General features: G+C 39.8%; 1 protein-coding gene across 5 annotated transcripts in view; it reads left to right on the top strand.

Annotated features, from left to right (window-relative positions):
- Positions 1-21,854, top strand: part of emb (exportin-1 emb) — a 376,112-nt gene that overhangs the window by 89,125 nt on the left and 265,133 nt on the right. For all 5 annotated transcript variants that reach the window (XM_067153967.2, XM_067153969.2, XM_067153968.2 and 2 more), the window contains one exon: positions 11,098-11,226. In XM_067153967.2, the coding sequence (XP_067010068.2) occupies positions 11,098-11,226 (129 nt within the window). The remainder of the gene's footprint in view (positions 1-11,097; positions 11,227-21,854) is intronic.

Raw genomic sequence — 21,854 nt, 5'->3', positions numbered from 1 at the left:
GCGGAGTATGGTCACTGAACCTCGTATTGCGGCGATAGCGATGTCGTGAAGTCATGTCCGGCTGAGGCCGAGAGAATCCCATAGCTGTACAAGGAATTTAGGGATTGTGGCTCGAGCTCCGATCATGAGTCCATGGACGGAAATATTGTCTAGGTGATATTTATCTTTATAGTAGTTTACAGTTGGCTGGTAAATTGACTTCTTTTCGGCGTCCAGCTCTTCGGCCTGGCCAACGTGCGACTTGAAGCGTATTGTGGGAGCTAAGATTAGTCCTTGCTTGCTAGCTGGTTGAAAGGCTATCTTGTCGATACGCCTGTTACTGCCGTCGGTAGCTATGCCAGAGACCTCTTCGTGCACCGTGAAACCGTGATCTCTCAGCGAGGTCGCAATCATGTGTCGTATTGTATGATGGCGGGAATTTCTCAATACCTCCCCGTGAGGGCAGTCTCCCAGGACATGGGCAAGAGTTTCGTGCTCTCGTGGCAACGCCGACAGAGGGTGTTGTCCTGGGACCTTCCCGGCACGGAGCGAACGGCGCACACATTCGCTGTCATCTTGATGGCCTCTCTCCATTCTGCACAGGATAAACCTCGGTGATCTCTTATCCATTTGTTCCCTGGCATGTATTCCTGGAAGAGTCCAACGCCCTTTCTTTTGTGCGGCAACTTCGTCCATGACTGAACTTCTCTGTCTCGTATCTGTCGGACCTTCCTTACATTGGGAAGATGGCTATTTTTGGACATAACTCGATCTTTCATTTCTATGCCTAGATCTTGCAAACAAATTGTACGTTCTTGTTCCAAGTTCCTAGTTGCATTAATGTAGCCATTATTTGCAAGCGATAATTTATTACAGATGTTAATATGCTGTAGTTTGGCTTCCCAAGTGGCGCGAAACAAACCGAGTCCTTTATACATCCTTTCGGTGTATACCATGTGATCCGGAACGTCTGCTGGTAGTTGTAATAATTCTTTAGTTCCACTCTTTAGTATTTTATCCGCATCTGATAGAAAAGTTTGAGGTATCTTGTTTAGGGGAGTAACTTGGAGTGGGTAAATAAGAGTAGGTGATATTGAACTATTTAAAATTGAAAATTGCTGGTCATATTGCAGCAATGGTGAGCTAACAAGGGTGTCAAACTTGTTTCGCGTCTTGTCAAGTACGGCTTGTGGATCCAGTTTAAGTTCATTGATGAAATTCACACCTAAGTAACGAATGGCACTCCCGTTGCACTGTGATTTAATTTCACAGTCGTCATTAATGATGATATTCTCCTCCGTTAGCTGACCTTTCTTGATACAATTTGTAAATGAACTGGTCGATCTTGTCTTAAAGTTCCAATGGGACATCCTACTCATGTCCACGTCGAATGGAGATAATGCCGATACTGAGATGGCATTTGTAGTCTGTTGGAATCATAACATTTAAACCATTCTTTTTACATTTGTAGGAGATCAAACATGTTCAGCTTATATGGTTTTTGGGATGGCCTAAATATTCTATAGATCAATATCATTTCCTTGAAGAATGAGAATCGATATCGAAGTGGAGTGCCGGTTGGATGGCAAGAATGCTGGCAGAGAGCTTGATCAAGTTTCATTAAATAACGGATTATTACATCTTCGTGTAAACGTTTTGTATGTTGTTTATGTTGTGAAGCTTTTTGAAGTTATTCTGTGTAAGCCTGAAGAAGAGTTCAACTGGATTCTGGATGTAAGTGTGCGGCTAGTGGGTGTGTTGAAATCTGTGGAATAAAACGAGAAAGTGTGTGAGTGCTATATTAGGATGGTTTATTAGTAGATTTAATATTCTTGACACTTACCCTTTAGATGTTAGGAGGAAGTCCGGTTGTGTTGCTTGTGTGAGGTGGTCTGAACAGTCACTTTCTCTGCTTCTGGTATTGAATGGGTGTGTCATTGTTGAACGGGAGTGAGTTGTTTGGAGCGGGCTGGGCGGGGTGTTAAGATCGCTATTGGTATGAGTGGGGGAAGGGGTGTCGCTGGGCGAGGGGGCAATGGCTACTGTTGATATATGGGTATTATTTTTGGATTTATAGTTGAAGATTTAAAAATAATTATTACTGTTTATGTTAAGGGATGACAATAAGTTAGGAATTTGCTCCGTGACCGGGCTCTTTGTTTCTACGGTGTCATTTAGATTTTGATTGTTATTGAAGTGTACGTCTAAAAAGATGTAGGTACTTTAAAATTCAATCATTATTTCAATTTTGTGGTTCAACTGTGGCGATAATAACAATCGAACATTGCAATAAATCGCAGTGTGGATCATGAATACCACTATTAGAATTCCTTGTGACAGACCCAGTGCACCAGAGCGCACAATGAGGAAGGGAAAGACACAACAAGAGCACAGGAAACAAGGAAGTGCATGGATTTGACCATGGACCAATGACAATACAAGGATTGAACCTGAAAGAACAAGACTCCTTACAACTTTAGAATACAAATAATTTAATTAGAATAAGGAGTTGCTAGTGATAAATAAAGGACAAACTTTAAAATGTAAATAAATATCTATCTGATCAAATAAATTCAAGTCTGGGGTATAAAATAATTTCTGAAATAAGTTATGAGGTTGCATGTTATACACTCTTGCTCAATTTAAAATTCAGTGGTAGATTACCTTGGTGCACCATTATATTAAACACGTAAACCTTAAAAACTGGAGGATATCGTAATTTAAAATTAATAACATCACCTCAAAAGAAAGTCAAAGTGCCTTGAAATTAACCAAACTTAAGAAATGAAATTTAATACAGACCTGTTTCCATTAGAACATACCGTACTTGATCGTATATAACTCACGCTTTCTTGATAAAAATAAGTGTGAACATTTTCCGTGCATTTTATATGGGGGGATTTTTGTGCAAAAGATCGTATTCCCAAAAAAAATGTAAAATTTGCATTAGACTATTGAGACAAGACAACTGGCATACTTAAACTATTCATTGTCACCGCCTTCAGTATCCGAGCTTTTTTCGCATACATCATTCTGGTCACCATCCCATACTGCATCATCCTAACTTCCCTTCAATGCATTTGCAGTGGCACTCTACAAGAAACTCTTCACAAAAATGTCTGTCAACACCATAACCGCATAACCCAATCACACAAAAGTTCAACTGACGGCCTCTTTACACTGACTGACAGAGCAAATGCAACACCAAGAAGGAGTGGTTCGAAAGGGATGAAAGTTGGGGAAAAAACAGAGACGGCACGGACGAATAATTGATGTTTATTTCAAACCGATATGCAGGTTACACAATGCGCACGGCATCGACTCAGTAGGATGTAGGACCACCGCGAGCGGCGATGCACGCAGAAACACGTCGAGGTACAGAGTCAATAAGAGTGCAGATGGTGTCCTGAGGGATGGTTCTCCATTCTCTGTCAACCATTTGCCACAGTTGGTCGTCCGTACGAGGCTGGGGCAGAGTTTGCAAACGGCGTCCAATGAGATCCCACACGTGTTCGATTGGTGAGAGATCCGGAGAGTACGCTGGCCACGGAAGCATCTGTACACCTCGTAGAGCCTGTTGGGAGATGCGAGCAGTGTGTGGGCGGGCATTATCCTGCTGAAACAGCATTGGGCAGCCCCTGAAGGTACGGGAGTGCCACCGGCCGCAGCACATGCTGCACGTAGCGGTGGGCATTTAACGTGCCTTGAATACGCACTAGAGGTGACGTGGAATCATACGCAATAGCGCCCCAAACCATGATGCCGCGTTGTCTAGCGGTAGGGCGCTCCACAGTTACTGCCGGATTTGACCTTTCTCCACGCCGACGTCACACTCGTCTGCGGTGACTATCACTGACAGAACAGAAGCGTGACTCATCGGAGAACACGACGTTCCGCCATTCCCTCATCCAAGTCGCTCTAGCCCGGCACCATGCCAGGCGTGCACGTCTATGCTGTGGAGTCAATGGTAGTCTTCTGAGCGGACGCCGGGAGTGCAGGCCTCCTTCAACCAATTGACGGGAAATAGTTCTGGTCGATATTGGAACAGCCAGGGTGTCTTGCACATGCTGAAGAATGACGGTTGACGTGGCGTGCAGGGCTGCCACCGCTTGGCGGCGGATGCGCCGATCCTCGCGTGCTGACGTCACTCGGGCTGCGCCTGGACCCCTCGCACGTGCCACATGTCCCTGCGCCAACCATCTTCGCCACAGGCGCTGCACCGTGGACACATCCCTATGGGTATCGGCTGCGATTTGACGAAGCGACCAACCTGCCCTTCTCAGCCTGATCACCATACCCCTCGTAAAGTCGTCTGTCTGCTGGAAATGCCTCCGTTGACGGTGGCCTGGCATTCTTAGCTATACACGTGTCCTGTGGCACACGACAACACGTTCTACAATGACTGTCGGCTGAGAAATCACGGTACGAAGTGGGCCATTCGCCAACGCCGTGTCCCATTTATCGTTCGCTACGTGCGCAGCACAGCGGCGCATTTCACATCATGAGCATACCTCAGTGACGTCAGTCTACCCTGCAATTGGCATAAAGTTCTGACCACTCCTTCTTGGTGTTGCATTTGCTCTGTCAGTTAGTGTATTTTGCATGCTGGCGTCAGCTCATGCTCCCATCCTGCCATCCATTAAAATAGAAGCTCTTTGGACATCAATGTACCATGTTTCTACATTGTTCACTGCATGTGCACAAATTATTTTCTAAATGCCACTGCTACCATATGATACGGCTGTCAGAACTTTGTAGCAAAGGATACACAAATTTTCAAGAATTTGGCATCCAAGATTGATCAAATTGAATCATCTTTCAACGGCAGCTAAGTGCCTTACTTTAATGCAATTTATGCATAATTTAAAACTTTTATCTCCATTGTGACTGTTTCATCTTCAACTTTATAGCGTCAAACCACAATGTTTCTGTGATATATGTTCATTGTTTATTGACTATTCAGTATGTTGTGCAATTTGTGTTCTTGGCTGATGATGACCTTGATCTTAGGTCGAAACTAGTTCCACATGTTTCATTTTGTAATGAAACCCATATTACAAAAATTTTGTAGTGAAAAGGTGGAACTGTTAAACTAAATTTTTTATTTTATATGCCATTCATTCATTGTTACAATTTAGGTATGTTGTCCTTGAAGGGGCTTGTTGACTGTAACATCGAAGGGCTGTAGACAATGTGCGAGTCCACCAGGAATTACAAGATCAGTTTTCCTATCCTGAAGACGTTTCTTCGTATCTTCCAAGTGTCCACAGAAACTGTGCCACACTAGCATTGCTGGGTGTCGAAGCAGTGCCTCTGGCCGTGCTCCCTACACCGATTCACAATTAAGTATTTATTTTCCACTTAGTCGATACAATGATTGCTTAAGGCAATTTTTAATGGTCAAAAGTGGTACATGTTTCGTATATTATCAACATCTTCAGCCACATAACACTGTTTAGATGAAAAATGTATAAAATTGACAAAGTAATGCTTTAGAGGAAGTGTTAATTTTAAAATTGACAAAGTAATGCTTTAGAGGAAGTTTTAATTTTAAGGACACTTCCTCTAAAGCATTACTTTGTCAATTTTATACATTTTTCATCTAAACAGTGTTATGTGGTTGAAGATGTTGATAATATACGAAACATGTACCACTTTTGACCATTAAAAATTGCCTTAAGCAATCATTGTATCGACTAGGTGGAAAATAAATACTTAATTGTGAATCTATTGAAGTGCGATACGGACCATGAAGCTGATTTTATGTCTCCCTACACCGTACGGACCCAGTCCTGGACAAGAGTTGTATCCATCGTTTCTCTTGAACCTGTACATGAATGCCTTTGGGAATCTTCACTTTAGGCACTTTTTTCCTTTTAATATAACATACGGTGGCGATTTTCTTCTGCCTGAGGTTATTGCTAGCATGACAGTACAATGCTGTTTTTCACACCCAGTTGTACGTACAAGCACGCTAGATTCTCCCTTCTTGTTGATGGTGGTGTTGCGTGGCATCTTGAAGTTTATTGGGGTTCGATCTGCGTTGCCAATTGCTTTTCTTCCGCATTGCTATCACATGGCGATGAAAATCTATGATTTTTTTGCTGAATTCTCTTTGCATTCTCTGGCAGAGAGATGATTGCTTTCGCAGACACAATTCCTTTCGTGTCGTGAATCTACGGATCCAACCTCGGCTCGCTTTCAGATCCGAAGAGCTGATTCCTCCTTCAATCACTAGTTCGTGCGCTTTGAAATGTTGCATCTCGTGACAGATACTAAAACCATCATTTCACAATTCTGTAATGTAATGAAGCAACTCTTCTTGCAGTTCAGTAAACTTACCAGTTTTTGGCTTTCTGAATGCATTATGTGTTCGGTTGGTGGTTTCTAGCGCAGCTTTCTGTTTACACCAGTAGCAAACGGTAAACTCGGTCACACTGAATTATTGACTAGCAGCTCTGTTACTATATTCTTCAGCATATATTTTCACTTTGAGTTTAAACCCACCATATATCTCCGTTTCCCCATAACTTAAAGATCGACCTACACAAGAAAACTTATCTGTGAAACAACAATGAAACATGAAAACAGAATGCTGGTACTTGTCAATAATACAACAGATGCACGATACCTAATACCGTAATCACTTGACTGCCTGGACAGGGAAACACTTCCAGTTCTTTTGATCAGCTCTGTTGGAGGAGTAGCGATAAGCATATTGACAAAGACAGAAGAGTGAGGAGGATGGCTGAGTATGACTGACTGGCTAGTAATGCGGCCTTCGAGCAGGGGTTTGTGAGTTAGGTATTTTTGTTACAACAGCTGGCCTCAACCATTCTGCAGGTAGAAAGAAATGCAGCTTCTTGTTGTACTGTCACGTACGAAGTACTGTAACAGCAATTGGTACAGTACTAATATTTAATGTAGGCACGTCCACGGAAACCCAAACTTAATTTCGTGTATGTACCGTATGTCTTTATGATGTCAGAAATTAATGCGAGTTATGTGTAGGGATTTTTTTCCTGCTATTTCAAGTCTTAAAAATGGGGTGAGAGAGATATGTGCAGTGGTGAGTTTTATGCGAGCAAAAACGGTAATTAAATTCACAGAACATCTCGTTGTTACAAGTATCATAACACCACATCAGTTAATTACACTGGACACTAGCCTCTGTTTAAACTGACAATAATGACAATAACGGATGATGCAACTTTTATCTCGTAGACAGAGATCGCTGTGGAAACAATCTAACTATCTTGACTCGTGTTTACAATGCACACTCAGAATTAAATTTTCACTAGCAGCTTCAATGTCCAGTAGAGATGAAGGAAATATATACAATTATTTAAAGATCCAGGTAAAATGCTATTACAATAAAATAAGTCTGAAGTGGCCGGAGTGGCAAACAACATTTTGCAGATGATTGTGAATTTAAGACGTGAATAAGTCCGGTGTACGAATTTTTTTCATTATTCACCAAACACATTTTAATTATTACTTTTTTAGAAGCATTGTCCAAACTAGTAGGTGCTTGAAAACATCATCAAGTACTGTAGAAATCACGATACAGTTTAAGTTAGTGGACTTCAAGCACCTTTCATGGCTCACACATCTCTTGAAGTTTATTATTGTTATTAATTTGAAACAAAATTCAGTAATCCTTTGGAGGGAGGTAGAAGAACTTCAATATTCTCCTAGAATTTAATTTCACAAATAAGCTTGAATTGGGAACAGTACTTTCGTTATTTAAGTAGTTGAAAGTAAAGACATTAAACAGTTCTAATTCAAAACGTAGAGTGGTCAGACATTTAAAAAAAAAATGTGGTAGTTACAAAACATCTCGCAGATCGTAGAGTTAGACAGCAACTCGGAGTAAATATTTCAAAAGTTTGATAAGGACATACCAGAGTAGATGTGCAGATTGAATTTTAAAAGTTTGCTAAGGAGTGCACCAAAATTATAATCATAACTTATAATTCATGAAGAAGCACCAAATAAGATTACCAGATAAAATGTTGAAGGAGATTGTACACGAGGTCACTGCAGGCAGCTACATTAACACAGATTACACACCACCATGTTTTAACAAAATATTAACACCACACAAATAAATTGTTCAGACTTGGAGCCCTTATTCACTCCATCTTAAGCTGGTCGGAGGACATCCTTCCTAGCCATAAAGATAGAAGAGAGAAACACATCAACATCTGCCATGCTAGACAGACGTCAGATGAAACAATTTTGCAACTTAGCCCACTCTTGAACGCTGCAAATCATTTGAAGTCTAAGAACGGTGATCAATCACAACAATGCGGTAATTGCACCCTTGAATGTCCAGTGACAAGATAATAGTACACTGAATTTATAAATGATGCCCAGTAGCTTGTTAATGGTCAGTAGTGCATTGTTAACTCGTTCCATTTCAATTTTGGAGGGGAATATCATTTATGGCTGTGGTGATGATGATGATGATGATGATGATGATTGTCCAGGCAGATTTCAGAAAGGGCAGATTATGCACAGAACAAATACGAGTACTCAATCTCAAAACTATCTCACAAATGCGCAAAACTAGACAAACTGTGATCACCTTCATAGATTTTAGAAAAGAATATGACCTCATAGACCGGCAGATACTTTTCATAGTACTGTACAGTCTTGCTCATCCGACCTTCGCTTATCCGACATTCCGCGTTATCCGACACTGGTAGACTTAATTTGAACTTTTGGTGGAGACTAAATTCAGGCACACCCGGTGTGGAGGGTGCGTCCATGGGACAATCACTGGCCTGACAGCTGGCGGTAGGAGAGTTTTTTCTCAAGGACAGGCGCAGTCATTGTTCATTGTAGTATTGGTTGGGTGCGGATGTTATAGTTTTCATATCCTCTGTGAGTATAGCGAGTAAATGGAAGAAAGTGATTGTTTCTAGGGAAGACAAGTTGAGTGCATTAAAGACACTGGACAAAGGGGAAATTCTTCAAAATGTGGCTTCAGATTATGGTGTTGGATGTGTTACAGTGGGAGACTGGAAAAACAGAGGGGAGAAATTGAAAAGTGGTGCTCTACCAGAGCAGAGAAAAACATTGAAAAAATGTGAGTACGAAAAAGTAAGTGAAGCACTATATCTTTGGTTATCTCAACACCCGGAAAAGTGCCTACCAATATCTGGCCCCATTCTGCAGGAAAATGCTCTGTATTTCCAGAAGGAGTTTAATTAAGGGGACCCTAATTTTCCTGCCAGTGCTGGGTGGCTTGATCGGTGGAAAAAACTGTACGGCATTAGGCAGCTTAATATATGTGGAGAAAAGTTTCTTTTCTTAAGACATCTGGAATGTTTTTGTTCAATACTGCATGTACTGTACAATTGAATTGATAATTTAATAAATAGAGTACCGTAAAACATGTCATTGTTTTAGTTCTAGAGTATAGCCATCCTGTTTGTTTCAGTTCATTTTCAAAGTTATTCTGTATTATCCGACATTTTCGGTGATCCGGTACTGCTGTGCCATAAGGCAAATGTCATCTGCAAAGTCAAGATCTTCAAGCTTGACAGTAAACGGAAAGGAAATTGAGTGAGTTGAGTCCTTCCTCTACCTTGGAAGTATAGTTACAACGGATGGGGGAGCAGAGGAAGATGTTCAAAGCTGTGTCTGGAAGGCAAATGGTTCGTTTGTTCAGCTCTACCCCTTGTGGAGGAATAGAAATATCTCCAGGAAGACTAAGCTTTGCCTCTTCAACAGCAGTGTAAAGTCGATTCTTCTATATGGCTGTGAAACATGGAAAGTTACAAAACTGCTCAATAACCAACTGCAGTCGTTCATTAATAGATATCTGCGTCGCATAACTATTGTGAGGTGGCCGGACATAATCTCCAATGGAGATCTTTGGACCATGACCAATCAGCAGCCAGTCAACATCCAGATTGAAGAGAGGAAATGGCGCTGGATTGGTCACACATTAAGGAAGCCGGATGGAGCTCTTCAGAGGGCGGCGCTGGACTGGAACCCTTAAGGCACCAGAAAGCGAGGTCGGCCCAAGAAGACCCGCAGTGAAGTTAAGGAAATGGCCAGGAACCATACTGTGTGGAGACATTTCGCCAATGTCGTATGCTCCAGAGGGAGCAACAGGAAATAAGTAATTCAAGGCCGCAGTATGAAAATCAGCGAAAACATAAGTTTTAAACAAACAGATTGCCATTACATACGGATTGTAATGTGTGTGGGGGTTTTCCTGACTTTTTCGAAATTTTTTTTGGATATAATGACAGTCCACTATAGCGAGTAAATCTCTCGCTGTTATGAGTTCTTGTTATAACGGACTTATACTGTATTTACATTATCTGAATAAGATGCGGGGAATTCACTTGACTCTTCTCTTTTGAACTCACTGTGGCGGAAACTATCTCACAATTTCTTTTTCTTAACTCTATTACATTTCATACCCCAAAGCATATATATTGTTTGCATTTCACATTCTACAATCCATATCCATTTGATGTCTGTATTGAATTATTTTTATTTGTTCTTTTCTTCAGGGCATAGGTAACTATAGACTGTATCAATACTGTTTGTTTGTAATTAATACCTTAAATGTCAGTATTAACATACTTGCTTTGTATTAGCAATCTCCAGTTGGAGGAAACAGAATTTTCAGTATGTTCGTTCTTAATTATGAGTTCACCTCTGTGTGTAACTTAACAAGATTGTACTGCTTTATCTAGGTCTTCTGGAGTGGTGTGCATCTTCTAAGATTAAATACTTAATTGTGAATTTCACAAAATACTTTTAAATTGTTGATTCATCACAGCATAATCTCTCTTCATGCACATTTCCTTTTTTTCTCACATCATTTTTGTTCTTTTTTGGTTTTTGTTGGTTTATTTATTTATAATCTTGCGAGTTATTAAACTGTATTTTATCAAAGAGTACTGCTGCACCCAGAAAGTTTGGATGCTCACCTCTTGAACATTTATAGCTTTCTGGGCAACTCAATAAATGTAATTATGTTTACATTGTTATATGTTGAGGAACAGGCTGAGATTGTTAGTATCTTTTTCAAGATTTGACTTCACTTCAGAAAAGGACCTTCAAATTAACTGTTGTCTTATATGTTCACAGTTCCTTAATGTACCCATGTTCCGAAATGTGACACTGAAATGTTTAACGGAGATAGCTGGTGTGACTGTCACCAATTATGACGAGATGTTCGTGGAGCTGTACACCCAAACTATGACACAGCTCGAGATGGTAAGTTATTTTTGTGTATTCCTAAGGGTTGAATTATTTTGTGCTCAGTCCTTGTAATTATTTATGGTCTCTTAAGCTTATTTTGTAACTATTTTTTCCTTCCTATTTTTGCTCTGTTAAATTTGAATTAGCACGATATTGTTAAAGGTTAGTGTTGTACAGTAAGGTAGAACCACCAGCTATTATAATTTTCATAATTATTACAGATTTACATGTTATATTATGTGACTAAATAATTATGGCAGACAAATTAAAAAAAAAAAAAAAAAAGATGACTCTGAACTCTGGGATTGCTAAACATTTTCAGAATCTGAGTCTTTAGGCTGCTAGAGGGAATGGTTTGTGATTTTGTATGCAATCTGTACCGTCTTCAGTGAGAGCTGGAGTCCTCAGTGCAGTAGTCATTTTTTTTTGTTGTTTAATCATACTTATTTTATTGATTTATTAAATTTCAAAACCTTCCAGCAGGTTGCCATGGTGACAGGCTATAGAATACAAAAAAGTAAATGAATAGGCTACAATAGAACCTTGAATAACCAATCATCGGATTATCCGACAGACTTTGTATATTTAAAACAATCGGTAATCGTAGCTAAAATTCTATGTGCATGCCAGAATATAATGAAGTGTTGTGTCTCTTATAAAGATAAGGCACAAAGCATCGAAGAAGAGGCCTTGTTCGAGGCTATAGTTGTCATTCACAGCATGTGGTATTCTCATCTGTTGACTGAGCGGGAGCCTTATTGGCTGCTGTTAAGACTAGTCTACCAACCGTAATTTCACAAAAGTAAATTACAAAGTTGCATTTTGCCAACCCTTAGCTTCAGTTCCCACTTTGTGCGTAAATGTCATCTGCAGTACGTCTGCAAGTTAATAAGAGAAATTAGTTACGTAGGTCAGATACACGTATTGATATAAAATTACTCCATGTGCTGCTCAGGTACTTTTTGGAACATTTACTACTAGGATTTGTATTACCTGTTGATTATGTGTGAAGTGAATTTTTGTAAGTTTCTTTTTTGTGACGTTCATTGATATTTTACAAACTTTTTTCTTTTTCAATTTGTTTTATGTCGCACTGACACAGATAAGTCTTATGGCAACATTGGGATAGGAAAGAGCTAGGAGCTGGAAGGAAGAGATGTTGGCCTTTATTAAGGTACAGCCCCAGCAATTTTCACACCAGTCTGTACCTTAATAAAGCCTAACCTCGCTTCCTTCCCTGTCTCATACCTGCCAAGTGTTCCGGTTTTTCCGTAAAATGTACGGATTTTGAGTGTGTTTTACGGTTGTACCGATGAACAACGTTATTGTACGGATTTTGAATATCCGCGCTTGGTTTCGCTTTCTGCGTTCAAATCAGATTTGACTTTTGATAGTAGTTGGTAATACGAGATGCAGTGTTTGAAATTCGACCGGTAAATATATCGTTAATCACATTATCGATTATCTCCGTGCTTTTGTCACCTCTTCGACCTCAACTGCTAATTCATTCACTGAGATGTTCCCAAACAAGTAGCAGGCTGTGATTTTGAAGAAAAGAAATCCGTTAAAGTAGCAGGCTGTGAATTTATATGTAGAACAACTTTAGTAACTGCGTCGAACTTCGTAGCAGCTGTGGAAGATGTATAGCTGTATCTGGGTGTGAGTAACATTGGCGGTAGTTCTGAAACTCTTGGAGTTATGTCACGAATTTGTAAGCGATTTAGTATCTTTAGTGGTGTTCGTAATTAGTTCAACTAAGAAAGGATATCAGTCATTTAGGGAGGCATATTCTGCTTAATTTCCTTGGTTTATACGATCACGGGAAGGGTACCCAGTGTTAAGTGTAAACAGATGAGCACTCAAGATATAACTTTGTGTAAGTATTTAATTTCAGGGGTGATTATAACATATATTTGACTTGTATTAGTATTGTTTATAATCTCCCCCCTGGCAGTCTTTTTCATTATGTCTCAATACTTTGCAACGCATGCACTTGTTAACAATTTTCCGCTTTACGATCTTCCGGATTTCTCTTTTTGAAAGTTGGCAGGTATGCTGTCTGTGTCTGAGCAAGGTAAATCAGACTGTTAGAAAAGAGAAAACCACCTTCAGAGCTGCCACAGAGGGGTTTGAACTCGCTCTCTCCCGAATGCAAGCTGACTGCTGTATGACCTAAATCGCGCAGCCACTCGCTTGGTTTCTATGTAGAGGTCTGTTATAGCGAGAATTTACAATGGCGAAATATTTACTTGCTATAACGTATTGCCGTTAAACCTTATTTTCCGTAAGTTTCAGAAAAGATGCACAAAAAACCGAATACTTCACCATGCATGTATTATGGAAACACATTGTACGTCCTGGCAAAATATTTTCGCTGTAAATTTATGAGTGAACAGCCTTTCTGAAATTTAACCCGACGTCATAATAAACTAACCTCTGAAATCAGTGATGTATACTGTTGTATCTTGAGATGAATAACATTTTTATTTATTTACTGTACATAGTACTAAAATCAACTGCCAGGCTGTGTGGCTGAGACGGTTGAGGCACTGGCCTTGTGACCCCAACTTAGTAGGTTCGATCCCGGCTTCATCGTGGGGTATTTAAATGTTCTGAGATATATCAGCCTGCTGTCTGTAGATTTACTGGTAATTTACGTAAAAGAACTCCTGCGGGACTAAATTCCTGCACCTCGGCGTCTCCGAAAACTGGTAAAGGTAGTGGTACGTAAGCCCAATTACATAGTTATTACTGAAATCAGTTGTTCATTTCAGCCTTTATTTTGGCCGTGCTAACGAAAGCTATTGTCGCATTATTTACGCACTTAAAAAGAAGAAGAATTATGAAGGCATGTTCTCTCTCATTTCAAACTTGAATATATCTTTTCACCAGTCAATGGGGATTAATAATCGGCAGCACGAGGTAGGTCGCTGTTGCGGGTAATGGATGTAGTGGGAAATCGATATGGATGATCATGTTCAGTTTAAATCTAGCCTTCAGAAACACAACTAAAAATGCCTGTTGTACACCATCACATTTTTCTTTCAGTTTAATACTTCACAAGAAAAATTTCAAATCTTGTCAACGACTGTTCAATATTGCTGAAGGTTTGACAAGATTTGAAAAGATTCGGCAAGGTTTGATAAAATTTTGTTTTAACGTGGAGGAAAGTCAACCAGCAGTTGTGGTTCTTGGACTAGCAGTGTGATATATTCTTAAAAGGAAGAGAAATGTGCAGTAAGGCATAATTTACATGGAGAAAAGATTGTGATATTTTTCTACATACCGTATAATCCCGAATACGACCTGCCACCGAATAAGGCCTACACCCTAAATTTGAGACGGCAAAATATGGAAAAAATAAAACAACTTGCATACTTATATAATGTTCTTCAAATATACCACAAATATAAATTCAAACAGCTTATACAGTTAATAAAATCACAACAATCATAAATAAAATTGGTCCAATACTCGGATCATTCACGATTCACAGTCGTCATCTGAAGTTTCACCATAGGAACTTTCGTTGCTGTCATCTTTCCACAAATAGTCGTCCTCACTACCGTCCACTGAATTTGAAATTCCACATTTTTTAACGTTTTTTTTTGGCAGTAGATCATTTGGAATGCATGCCCATGCGTTCTTGATTCAGCTGCATATTAGTCCCACTTCAGGCCTCTTCACTTGTCCGGTTGGTGTTAATGTGTGATCACCATCAGACATCCTTTCAGTGTACAACTGTTTCATTGCAGTTTTGAAAGGCCGGTTCATGTACACATCCAATGGCTGTAGGACAGGAGTGAGTCCTCCGGGAATTATCGCAAGATTGGTTTTCCTTATATCTTTTACGGCGTCAGTTGTATGTCCTCGGTAACTGTCCATCACAAGTTTCAGTTTTTGTAACAAAGCTCCTGGGCTACAATGCCAAACACACTTTACACCCAGTCCTCAACTAAAGGCACTGTCCATTACAACACCAGTTGTAATGTTTATATCCTAAATATGAGGAAAGTTAAGTATTGGAAAGTTGGTGTGAATTATTATTTTGTTTTGATGTTTATAATCCGACGTCCAACACTGTCACAATGAGATTTATTACTTGTAATACTGTCCACCCAGCCGGACTCTTGTGTTCTAACAAGCACACCGGACGGCAAGTTTCCTTTTGGAAGTGTTTTTCTTTTCAGAACCACATATGGAGGGAGTTTGGTTCCATCCGCTAATACGCATAACATTACCGTGCATCGTTGCATTTTGTTACCACTTGTTCTGATGGTTACACTTCTAGAACCCTTCATGTCCACTGTATTTTCCAACAGCATTACAAAATACAGGTGTCTGGTCAGCATTCCCAATTTGCGACAGCAAAGAAGAATTTTGCTTCCTCAAATGAATAATGTGACGCTGAAAGGCCGTTACTTTTTCTTCATGCGCCCCAGGGAGACATTGTATAATAGACGTACGTCTCCGAATGCACAATCCCTTTCTCCGTTAAATGTTTCGGACCCATCCACGGCTTACAGTAAAACCCTGTGTTTTGAGTCTTTTCGGGATCTAGTCCTTTCAGTTGACACATTTCACTAGAAACACCATATCCTTGACCCGTTAACAAAGTCAAACACAACTACATGTTAACGGCAGTAAAAAAACCCAAACTAGCTGTTACAGCAAATGAGCTATTTCTCAGAGAAAATGGGAAGCGAGTACAGACACTGTAAAACACTACCTAAAATAGACAAGGAAGAACTTACCAGAACTGGTGGAGAGGTGTCACGATTAAAACCGTGGATTAAGAACAATTGTACCTGGTATCAAAATACTAAGATTAAATAAGGAACAACATGTCTTACCATGAAAAGAAAAATATAATACCTTTATTTCAGGAAAACAAAATGAAATTAAATAAAAGGCCGTAACAGAGAAAACGTCCACCAAATAAATGAAACAAATAGTCTATTTAAATTCAGTTAAGTGACGAATTAGAAGGATTAAAATTCCTATCCGTGGTCGACCAACCTAAGAAGAAAATAATAAATAATTAAACTAATTAATTCTTCCAGAAACCCAAATCTAGGTGAAACTGGATAAATCAAGATTTTTCATTTTTCGTTCTAGAAAGGTAAAAGTTTCTTATTACTTATTCTTTTAGAATTTTACTTCAGTTACACAGCATAACAACACCATTAATAACAGAGTTCTCTCCAAGGAAATCAGATACCAACTCCACGTCACCATAAACAAAAAACGTACTACCACAAGGACAGGAAAAAAAAAAGATAGAGATAGAGAAAAATTCCAAAGGTAATGTTAAATGCCATATAACATGCTCATATATTCACAAGAGCAAGGGCCAAGTCATCCAAATTAATTGAATTACCACAACTGGGCTACAGTCCCCGTGAAAAACGAAAACAATCATCAACACCAACAACTCCAAATCATCATGGCAACGAACACACACCATGAACATAAGCCACGACCAATCAGTACAACTACAACAGTGGTCATTACTCAAGGGGCAAAAACCACAGAATTACAAGTAATAAATAGAAAATGAAAGAACAGGGAAAGAAATAAAGACAGGGAAAATTAAAATAAAAGTGCGGGTGGTATTCAGGATTATATGGTAATTTTTGTAATGTATTTACTGCCTTAACATCATTTGCAGAGGTTATGTTACATTGCATTTACGCACATGATTTGAATAAAAAATGATAGAAATTAAATGGAGATTCATTTCTTATTGCACGAAAACATATTAGGAATTCAGTAATAATATTGATAGTGTTATTTGCTGTCTTCCAATGCTGGGAAATTTAATAATAATAATAATAATAATAATAATAATAATAAATACCGGGCGAGTTGGCCATGTGGTCAGGGGCACGCAGTTGTGAGCTTGCATCCGGGAGAGAGTGGGTTCGAACCCCATTGTCAGCAGCACTGAAGATGATTTTTCCGTGGTTTCCGATTTTCACACCAGGCAAATGCTGGGGCTGTACCTTAAGGCCATGGCTGTTTCCTTCCCATTCATAGGCCTTTCCTATCACATCGTTGCCATAAGACCTATTATTGTCAGTGCGACATAAGGCAGATTACAAAAAATAATAATAATAAAAATAATTACAATATGCAAAGATCGTCATAAATAGAACATTCCGGATGGTGTTTACGTACAGCTTATTGTACGGTAATAAATATAAAAGCTGCCCACTCCCTTGAGGTATTTCTCTTCTCTCTTCTCGTATGCTTCTGTTTTACTCATTTTATTGTGGTACTCTACAGAGCTCCCTGAATAAAGGCAGTGATGCGCTTCATACTTTAGCAGTAAACACGTAACATCCCCCGGTCATGAAGCCATTTTTGTTGTTTACATTCCTAGCAATGCCAGCATGTATGGCGACTTAGCGGGCACCATTAATACTCAAATTGCAATGGTCAGTTCTGTTAAAATCTTTAATTGATAGGACATGATTTTAATTTCAATACTACTTTTGATAATACAAAATAAAACACTCTAGCATAATTCAAAGAAGGGACCAGTTATCAAAACAGGCGAAAAGTGCAGTGGTTAAAAATGTTTCACCGTGCAAAATGAAAGTTAAAACTCTTCTAGGCTATATTACATTTGCATGTAAAGTTTCCATTCACAACTCTAAATTTGAATACATTAGTTACCTTACAGAGGCTTCAGGAAGGAGTCCAAATTTTCTTGCTTCAGTCTTGTGCCAGCAATGGAGTTCCTTATCACAAAATTCTCCACTTGCTGGATAGCCACCAGATTGTCTAGTGATGTGTCATTTACTGCATAAAATGTTTTAAAAACATCTAAAGCATTCAATGACTGCAGACTGTGTTGGTACGTCTGTGATGTCCCCGCCCCCCCTCACTCTCTTCGGATTCATCATGTGAGTTAGTAGGCTTTACGAGGTCAAGAATTTCACTCTGTCAGATCCCCACACACAGGCACACCTTTGTCAGCTTTTACATAATCGTGAAATTGACCCTGCTGAGAAGAGACACTATTCCTGCTATCTGGCACATCGAGACGAGGCAGCTCCTCCTCAATAATTTTGCTTTCTGTTTCACTTCATCGGAAGCCAGCGTGTCTGAAACGTGCAGAAATTTTAGCGGGAGATACGGTTTCCCATGACACTGCAATACCTCGGATAGCTTCCAGTACATTCCATTTCAGTACTCATTTTACCTCAAGCCTATGCATCAATGAGTTGACCAATATGCTGCGAAAGCGTTGTTTAAATGTGCTCTGATCGAGTGGTTGTAGCACACTGCTAAAATTTGGTGGTGGGAATACCAATTCAATATTCCGTACCTCAACATTGGCTGAACGGAGCAATGGTCTATAAAAGGAAAAACTTTCCTGATCTTCGATCCCATTCTCAAATCAAATGCTTGAAGCCACTGCTTAAAAAGAGACGATTTCATCCATGCTTTCGTGTTCGCTTCATGCATGCACAGAATGTAACGCACACCCTTAAATGCTCGTGGGTTGGCTGTCTTGCCAATAATAAACCGTTTCAGTTTAACACTAACGTCCATGTTTCAGCACAAAGAACGGTTAGTCGTTCTTTGCTGCGTTTTCCATCTTTGCATGGGTGGCCCTTCACCGTAAAAGTCCTTTGGGGAAGTAAATTATAGAAATGTGCAGATTCATCAGTGTTGTAGAAATCATAGGGCTCGTATCTTTTAAGAATTTCACGGAGATTTGGAAGCCAGTCATTGAAGGCTTTTTCGTCTACGCTTCCCGATTCGCCTTTTATTGTGTGAAGCGAAGTGCCACGTCTGGCTTTAAAGCGGTTTAACCATCCATCGACGTACTGGAAGTCTGAAATATTTAGTCTGATGGGTGAGACTTGCACCTGAGATTTTAACACGGGCCCTGAAAGAGGAACTCCTCCAGCTCGTTTCTGGGTAAACCACTCATAAAGGGCTGCTTCAAGGTCAGCATGTTCCGCATCATGCAGTTTTTTACTCCTGCTTGGAATGCTATCTTTTAAAACAGCATCTTTTGTTTTTTCCTTATTTTTAAGTATGGTAAATAGTCGAAGATATTAAATTATACCGTCGGCTTATTTCACTTTTGCTCACACTACGTTTTTCACAAGCCTACACAATTTCATATTTTGTAGCCAAATCAAACAATTATAGTTTCCCACTCTACCTTGTAATGTTTTAAGTCACAGCAGAATGAAGTGGATTTGTTTCATTACCGATACTGTTTTCAAATGGAACAAGGACTCCCAAACACAACTTAGCAACAGCCGACAGTTCGAACTCTGCTGTTCACAGAACCAAAAACTGAAGACAAACAGAAATTAAAATTATCACTACGCAGTTCAGTCAGTTTGCTTTTCATATTACTAATAGGGCTTACACGACTCCTTTGCACGTTACAGAAAGAAATTCAATCTTTTAAATAAATAATAGCACAGTCTATTCACATCTCACACAGAAAGCAATTTTAGACGCGCACTGAGGGAACATCGGCAATGGTTAAGTCTCCGATCGTGATGAAACTTTGGAAAACACATTGAGGTACACATAAAAAAGATGTCAGCTTCAATTTTGGGTGCCGTCATTCATTAGGGCGTTAACTAAGGGGTCTGAACATTGCAACATTTCAAGTTCCGCGCAAACAGAGATGAATACCAGCTGGGCAATGCTAAGCCTGCTTCGTGCCACACTTCTGCACCTCCTCCCTTCCCCCATCCTTCTGCTTCCCCACCCCACGTTTCCCTTCTCCCACACCTGCCCGTCTGCTTAGCCGCTGAACGGGACCCGTGCTACACTTTGCATATTCTATCAGCCTTCCTCACAGCTCTCCTTTGTAATTCCCACATTGTATTTGCCAGTTTATTTTTCTCAAATGTTAATGAAAATGTTTGCGACGATTCCTCAAACGTAATGTCGTTAAGCGTGTCAAAAATTATCCAGTGCTGAAAATTAAAACCTAAAATTAGACATGCAGCGCAAAAGACCACGCTTAAATCTACATTATTATGGCCTATGTCATGCAGTGTGACATCACCTCGTGAGCATCAAAACCTTCAGCGGACCTTTTTCACCGTGACTTCAGTGATTTGCTTGAAGATGAAAAAGTATTTTTGACACGCTCAATGACATTACGCTTAAGGAATCGTCACTAATGTTTTCATGAACATACATACATACATACATACATACATACATACATACATACATACATTATCATTATAGACTGTTATGCCTTTCAGCGTTCAGTCTGCAAGCCTCTGTGAATTTACTAAACGTCGCCACAAACTCGATTTGCAACTAGTGTTGTGGCCTCATTTAGTTCTATACCTCTTACCCTTAAATTGTTAGAAACCGAGTCTAACCATCGTCGTCTTGGTCTCCATCTACTTCTCTTACCGTCCATAGCAGAGCCCATTATTCTCCTAGGTAACCTATCCTCCTCCATTCGCCTCACATGACCCCACCACCGAAGCCGGTTTATGTGTACAGCTTCATTCATAGAGTTCATTCCTAAATTAGCCTTTGTCTCCTCATTCCGAGCACCCTCCTGCCACTGTTCCCACCTGTTTGTACCAGCCATCATTCTTGTTACTTTCATGTCTGTTACTTCTAACTTATGAATAAGATATCCTGAGTCCAGCCAGCTTTTGCTCCCGTGAAGCAAAGTTGGTCCGAAAACAGACCAATGTCAAGATAGTTTCGTCTGGGAGCTGACTTCCTTTTTACAGAATACTGCTGATCGCAACTGCGAGCTCACTGCATTAGCTTTACTACACCTCGATTCAATCTCACTTACTGTATTACCATCCTGGGAGAATACACAACCTAAATACTTGAAATTATCAACCTGTTGTAGATTGGTATCACCAATCTGACATTGAATTCTGTTGAATTTCTTACCTACTGACATCAATTTAGTCTTCGAGAGGCTAATTTTCATACCATACTCATTGCACCTATTTTCAAGTTCCAAGATATTAGACTGCAGTCTTTCGGCACAGTCTGCCATTAAGACCAAGTCGTCAGCATAGGCCAAACTGCATACTATATTTCCACCTAACTAAATCCCTCCCTGCCATTTTATACCTTTCAGCAGATGATCCATGTAAACTACGAACAGCAAAGGTGAAAGATTACGGCCTTGTCTAACCCCTGTAAGTACCCTGAACCAAGAACTCATTCTACCATCAATTGTCACTGAAGCCCAAATGTCAACATAAATGCGTTTGATTGATTTTAATAATCTACCTTTAATTCCATAGTTCCCCAGTATAAGGAACATCTTTTCACTTGGTACCCTGTCATGCTTTCTCTAGATCTATGAAACATAAACACAACTGCCTATTCCTCTCGTAGCATTTTTCAATTGCCAGGCGCATACTGAAAATCTGTTCCTGACAGCCTCTCTGTGGTGTGAAACCACACTGGTTTTCATCCAACTTTCAACGACTGATTGCACCCTCCCTTCCAAGATGCCAGTGAATACTTTGCCTGGTATACTAATCAATGAGATACCTCGATAGTTGTTGCAATCCTTCCTGTTCCCTTGTTTATAGATAGGTGCAATTACTGCTTTTGTCCAATCTGAGGGTACCTTATCAACACTCGACGCTAATTTTAGTACT

Source organism: Anabrus simplex, chromosome 9 (genome assembly GCF_040414725.1).
Source record: "Anabrus simplex isolate iqAnaSimp1 chromosome 9, ASM4041472v1, whole genome shotgun sequence".
Taxonomy (NCBI): domain Eukaryota; kingdom Metazoa; phylum Arthropoda; class Insecta; order Orthoptera; family Tettigoniidae; genus Anabrus; species Anabrus simplex.
The sequence above is the reverse complement of the archived record's forward strand: the minus strand, read 5'-3'. Positions and strand labels throughout refer to the sequence as shown.